Here is a 7,131-nt window from a genome sequence, read left to right as displayed (position 1 = left end):
ACCTGTGTAAGTGTATTTATTACAGCACAATTTACAATTGCAAAGATATGGAACCAATCTAAGTGCCCATAAACCAATGAGTGAAGAAAATGTAATGTGTATACCATAGAATAATACTCAGCCATAAAAAAGAAGGAAATGTCTTTTGTAGCAACTTGAATGGAGCTGGAGGCCATTATTCTAAGTGAGGTAACTCAGGAACAATAACAAAAAACATGTATGTTCTCACTTATAAGTGGAAGCTAAGCTATGGGTATTTAAAGGCACACAGAGTGATATGGACTATGGAGACTCAGAAGGGGGAGTGTGGGAGGGTGGTGAGAGATTTTAAAACAACTATGTATTGGGTGCAATGTACACTACTCAGCTGACAGGTGCACTAAAATCTCAGACTGCACCACTATACAGTTCATCCATATAACCTGAAACCACATGTACCCCAAAAGCTATTGAAATAAAAATAAATAAATATGTTTGGCAAGAATAAAAAAAATTATTGGCTTGGAGTGCCTGCTGTACATATAAGCGGTATGAATTCAAGCTCCTCGTCCACGTATGGCATGAGTTTATGGTTTGACTTTCTCATGGATGTCTTTTCCCCCATCTACAGCCCTGTGGATGGCAGGCTTTTTTTCTCATCTCCTGCACTGATGAGAAACGTTTTTCTAGTTCTTGTCACATGGTCGGCATGCCTCTGGGAGGTCCCAGTTTGTGCCTTGCATGAGCTGTTATGTCTTCTCTGCTTGCAGGGACGGTGAACCCAGCTGGAGCCACTGAGGTTATTCTGCTTCACTTTGGGCTCCTGCTTAGTGCTGTGCTCTGGACATCTTTCTCTTTTCTGGAATGTGAGGACTTGCTTTCTTTCTCTTGAACTTGATTATATATTTTAAAACGTTTCCCTTTTTTTGTATATGGTTTTGCAGGTGGAGAGGCCCTTCTGCATCACCTCAGCCCATATTGCTGCACCTTAATATAAGAAACAGAGACTAAGGGGTCCATTGGGATGTACACTGCAGAAATAGGAAGAGAAAGCCCAGAAGGAGCTGGGAGGAGCACACAGTAGAAGAACAAGGAGAGAGCTGGTCCCTGGGAGCCGAGAAAGAACAGCTTTTAGAAAGGTCCTTTTGCGGGATGTGTGGCCAGCTTGTCCCAGATGTGGCATATTGTTCACCTTGCAGACTCAAGAGGCTTCTTTGAAATGAAAACTCAGAAGCACAAAAACAGGGAGATAGGCTGAATTTATAAAGGGAACCCAAGGTACTGCACAATGTCTCTCTCAATCTCCCTCCCTCCACCTAGCGCTCTCTCTCTCGCTCTCTCTCTTTTTCTCACATAACTCTCCAAGGAGAACTGCTTAGGAGTAATTTGGAAACTTCTAGCTGCTCTTATGAACCTGGGAGGGACTCTTCCCTGCTTCTGTACCAACACCCACCCTGCAGGGAGCTTCAGAGGCTGCAGGAGGGTGGCGTGGTTTTGCATGCTGCGGGTCGGCTTGCCTGCTCTTGCCCTTCTCTCAGTGTCTGCATCTGGTTACTTCGAGGATGCCTGTGACATCTGTGGTAAGAGCAAAACCCACATTGCTCAGATCTTGTTCTTTCCTTTCCCCTCCACTCCTGCTGGACTACTCTTAGCCATTATCTCTTTGAATAGTGCCTTTCCAGCATCCTGAATCCCACAAACCCACACACTTCAAGGTTCTTTTTTAGGGTCCAATTGGAAGGCATTTGGGCTTCCATTTGGAGGAATCTCAGTTCGGATTTTGTGGATTTTCTTGGCTATAAGGACATCTTGCAGCTTGGAATGTATGTCAGCTGTGCGGGCAAAAGAAGCTGTGTGCATATGTCTGTGTGAGCATGCAACAAGAAGGCTTGGCTTTTACACCACTTCCTAAGTTTTCAAACAGTGACCATCTCATATCATCTCTCTACAGCCCTGGAACTGAGTAATGCTGATATCAATATTCCCATTGTACAGATGCGGAAACTAAGCCTAGAGAGGGGAAGTCACTTACCCAAAGTCCTCAGTAAGTTAGAAACAGAGCTGTGTTTATTGTCCAGGCATCTGACCTCTGAGCCTTGTGCTCTTTTCTCTGCTGCACATTGTCCACACATGTTTGTGCAGGCTTAACTGGAGACACCCACTTTCTGTCTACACCCAGGTTTCTGTCAACCTGATCACAAGCATCCCATGAAGCCTCCCTGCCCCTTGCCCCACCCCGTGATGGCATGCCATAGGAGAGACTTCGTTCTCTCCTCCCTTTTCTCTCCTGGCCCCTGTGTCTTTTAGATATTGGCTACTGCTGCTGGCAGACCCCAGACAAAGGCAAATGAATTGTTGACCCAGCTGAGAGAATTTATGACATTATATTTTAAAGCGAGTCTGGGTAGAAACAATGGCCAACATCATCTTTCTTGGCATTACTTTTTATTGAATATAGGCTTACAATCTTTAAATAATTTGAATATAATGCTTACAATATACAGTTCTTTAATCATACATATATTTCTTCAAAGCACAAAACTAGAAATTAAAATTGAAAGGCTATACACGTATATATTGCCATAAATCTAGAACTATTTTATAAAAATAGAACTCAAATATTAACTTTATGTATTTTAGCAACTTAGCAGTATTGTAAGGTGGCCACATACATATGCATCACTGTTCCAAATGACTATCTCATTTTCCATCTCTTTGGGGACACCTGGAGCAGGCTCCTTTCCCAGGATCCCCGTAGAGATGCCCTTGGCCATGGCTCAGTGTTGCCGTTGCATAAAGACTCAGTGCACCCGTGTATTATTGGAGGGGGAAGACCAGCTTCCAGCCTCTTCCTCAGAGAGAGGAAGTGTTCCCTCCTGCCAGGCATTTACTGTTTGCGTTTCTCACAGCCCTCACAGTGCATAGTTTGATATCCGAATGTGCAGAGTGAATTACCTTTCCATGTGCTTGGAGCAGATATGAGTTTGGGTCTGTCATATCAGTGTAAATAGTTTAAAAGAAAACCACCCAAACAATGTCCACTGGGGTAATGTCATCCCAAAGGTAGGCCCCATGAAGCCTCCCTGCCCCTACTTGACCCCGTGATGGCATGCCATAGACTAGGAGAGACTTAATTCTTTCCTCCCTTTTCTCTCCTGGCCCCTGTGTCTTTTAAACATTGGCTACTGCTTCTGGCAGACTCCAGACAAAGACAAATGAATTGTTGACCCAGCAAGGTCCTCGACACACATGCTCTCCAATCCTCATAGTCTTGCAAGTGGGGACATTCTTGTTCTCATTTGACAGTGGAGGGAATTGAGTCTCTGGGCATGCGTGTCATTTGGCCAAGGTTGGTGGGGCTGCCTGGTCCCATAGCTGGAGCTCTTTGTCTGCCCAGAGATCCATGGAGGGAAAGGAACCAGAGGAGAACTCGGATCTGCACTGTGGTCATTTGGAAAGAACAGACAAGTAGCTTTGGGCCAACTTACAGCAAGTGGGCTGCCTTTCCCCAGAAAACCCCAGGACCCTTGTGCTGCAACTTCCTAAGCAGAGCAGGAAGGTGGCTGTGGGAGGGAAGGAGCATAAATCTACAGGCCAATGACTTAAGTTTGTATGTTCAAAGGGCGGTGCCCAAATCTCTCACAACATGTAATAGAGATCCTTCATCTAAAACCAGGGGTTCAGGGACTCACTTCTTGAGGCTGCTTGTGTTTTCAAAGAGCTGAGCAAAGGTCAAATGCCCACCCCACCTCTGCTGGCCTGTGACAGTCCAGGTCAAAGCATGGAGAGCCTTCACAGTGGCCCAAAGAAGGGAAACCTACAGGATTCCTGGGCTAGAGCAGAGTGCTCAGCAGGAAGCAGCAGGATTGGAGGGACGTGCAGCAGAACACACAGGCTCTGTGCTGTAGATTTCTTTGGTTGCTTTCTCACTCCCTTCCCCTGCCCTTTAGACTTCCCATAAAAATGTGCTCCAAAGGGAAGTGCCTCTTGCATCTCTTCTATGATCACAGTCTCTCCAGACATCTCAACTCTGCCTGGGCTGACCTGTCTATCCTGCCCATGCTGGAGCTGGAGCTGGGGGTGGAGCTGGAGCTGGAGCTGGGGCTGGGTTTGACTCTGGATGAGGCTGTGCCCTCCTACCAGCCCTGCTCCCTGCCAGCTGTCCCCTCAGTCCCTGAGGCCAGAAGAGAGCCCTGCTCTAGGCTCTACCACATGGGTTTTTGTCAGAGTCCCTGGATAGCCTGCTCCAAACAAAGGAGCCCAGCTGCCTAAGGATCCTGCTTGAATCACTAATATTTTCTGAACTTAATGTCAGGGTGGTTTTCTTAAAAATCTCTGTCCTAAAACAGATAACAGAAAAACCCAAAGTAACCATCTCTCTTCTCCACCTACTGGAGCATGTAGGAGGGGAGGAGAGGGGAAAAGATGCAGAAAAAACGCAAATGGCAGGACCCCAGGAAGGGGCCAGGTCCTTTGCAAACCCACCGGCACCAGGCGCCATCTGCTTGGGGCTGTGCAGTTTACTTTTCTTGGACTGGCCCTGATGCCGTCTGCTAAGCAGAGAGTGGCAGCAACTCCAGGGCAGTCACAGGTAATTTTTTTTTCCTTTCAGAATACCTGGACACAATTTTCTGAGCTCAACAGAAGGCTGCCCCTGGGCACGAAAGCAGAAATGTGTTTGTGGGCCCAAGTCACTATATTTTAAATGGACTTGGGCTCTGTGGTGTGTTTAGGAGGAGCGGGTGCTCACAGGACTGTACGGCTCAGTGGAGGCACTGAGAATGCCACGATTGGAATGCTCTGAATCTCAAAACACAGCCTCCTCTCCCCACAAAAAGAAAAAAGGTAATGACCTGGAGTTAGCGTCTTCCTTCCTAACTCATTTAGGTACATTGCATGTAATAAGGTGACTCATCCTTTCATTGCGCAGAAGCATCACCTGGACACACTAGGTCCTGCTGGAGAAGGAGACATGAACACTAAGCTTCCGAGGACCACAGGAGTCCTCATTGTGGCTCGCCAGTGCATCCAGGCTGCCTCCGAGCCAGGCTGGTCCCGTTTCCCAGTGCACAGGCCCAAAGGCACCTTGAAAATGACGATTCCCATACATAAAGAGGGGACCCTTTTCTCCTAACACTCCAACTCTGTGTGATGTCTCTGTGTGATCTGTGGGTTGGACTCTGAGGACAGGGAGCTGTGGCAAGCTGGGGTAAGGGATGGGAGCGGGGATCGGCAGGGTCTGGCTGCTCTAGAGGCTGAGTTTGGGAGGTGAAACCTAGTGGCAGGAGTCAAGGTTGGTGTTCCTGGCTGGGCCTCATGGCTTTTTCCTTTGTTGCCAATGGCTTGCTCTCGGCAGGTGGCGGCAGACTGCAGAGGTCTCTCATGTCAATGAGACTTTCTTCCACAGCTTTTGCAAACTTGCTAGAAGAAGTCTCTTTGCAGCTGTGAAAGCTGGAGATGCAGAAAAGGATGGTCTCTGGCTGGGGGTTGTAGCAGGCACCATACCCATTTGGGACCACAGGACCATAGCAGCAGAACATCTCCATGGTTGTGGGCACCTGGAGGAGAGGACAGGTCAGAAGCTGCTTGTTCTGGAATGCAGCCTGCCAGCGTTGACTGGGCTTGGCTTCTCTGACTGTTTTCCACCTGGGGGTTTGACTGAATTAACCAAATCAAGTGATTGCTTCAGCATGGATGGACACAGCCAGAGTCATAAAAACAGACCCATCTAACTGCATGATATCAGAGGACGAGGGGCCCCAAGCCCACTCCCTGGTGTGCAATCTGCTCTACTTGTGGAGTTGGAAGTTCCCATCGTGACCTGGTGCTGGGTCTTGGGCTGAGTCTCCCCTTCACCTGGGGGCCATTTAAGGCATGGAGGCAATCAGGTAATTTACTAAATGGTCCCCTGGTGGCACCCCACAGTTAGATGCTTTCCGGAGGGAGGAATTTATGAACTGGAGGAAATCTGGCCCATCCTCTCTGTCGATTTTCCCCAGATCCTTAATTACTGTCAGTATTGCTTGGCTGCTCTGATTTCTCCCTGCAGCCTGGCCATGCCCAATTACCCAGCATTGGGTGTTTCAAAGATTGCCATCAACTGGAGTTTTACTTATGCACCTAGTATGTTTTGAATTCAGAGTGCTGAGATTTTGTAATCCAGATCACAAACCAAGAAAGTATGTTTCTGAAAGCATTCAAGCCATAAATGCTACTTTCCAGTTGGAAAACAACAAAACCCCCACACCCCAGATTAATTTTATTAGCTGGTCCTATGGAAAAAAGTAGAAAGGATTCTCAGGCAGGTGCAGGGCCTGGTTTGTTTTAAACCTACAGGTTCCTGGTGTTGTGTGCTTAGGCCTTCGGAAGTGACACTGGCTGTTTTAATGGGGCAGAACAAACCATTAGTCTTGCTAATAGAGTCACCGCATTGTCAGATAAATTTGCCGTGCAATAGCCGAAGGCCATAAAGTCATTCCAAAGCACTTTTTGCCCATGGATGATTTCCTGAGAAATTTATGGTGCTGTGTTCTGTCCTCGTTTATTCACGTCTGCATGCTCACTGCCATAATGACAACATCCAATTACTGAGTGGGCTTCTGTCCTCAAACACAGCTCATCAACCCCAGTACTGCCCACGTCCAGCTTTTCGCAGATGAGGTGGCATTTTAGTAAATTGATGGCTGTGGGGCATTTCCCCTCCTAAACCACGACCTCTATCTAATGGATTGCATTCTGTCTTTGTGGCAGTGGCCCTCACACAGGACACGCTGCCGACTGGTTAGATGTTGGGCTGGCCATGAATGTTCTGCTGTTGGTCGCGTGGCCCTTTACAATAATATCTGTGACCTATTTAGAGGGCCCTGTCCATGCCAGGCCCTGGACTGGGCTTTCTCCCTACATCATTGAATCTAGCCGAGCCAAGACTTCACTCCAGACCTGCTGGGTGTCAGAGCCCATGGAAACCGCGGTAATAGATTGAAAGGTAGTAAGATGTAACGGTTAGGGCACCAGAATGGGTGTGTTCCTGTACTGTCTCCACCTCGGCTGAGTAGGGTCTGCTGATTACTCCCGTTTAGGAGATGGGAAACCTTCTTTTTTTCTGTTTTTTGAGACAGGGTCTCACTCTGTCACCTGGGCTGGAATGCAGTG

General features: G+C 47.7%; 1 protein-coding gene across 1 annotated transcript in view; it reads right to left on the bottom strand.

The window, feature by feature from the left end:
* Positions 1-737: 737 nt before the first annotated feature.
* CHAT (choline O-acetyltransferase) overlaps positions 738-7,131 on the bottom strand; it is a 54,867-nt gene continuing 48,473 nt past the window's right edge. Inside the window, exon 14 of the mRNA XM_021943242.2 lies at positions 738-5,537. Within this exon, the coding sequence (XP_021798934.1) occupies positions 5,268-5,537 (270 nt within the window). The 3' untranslated portion in view covers positions 738-5,267. The remainder of the gene's footprint in view (positions 5,538-7,131) is intronic.

This window comes from Papio anubis, chromosome 11, assembly GCF_008728515.1.
Source record: "Papio anubis isolate 15944 chromosome 11, Panubis1.0, whole genome shotgun sequence".
Lineage (NCBI taxonomy): Eukaryota > Metazoa > Chordata > Mammalia > Primates > Cercopithecidae > Papio > Papio anubis.
This window is presented reverse-complemented; position numbering and strand designations above follow the sequence as displayed.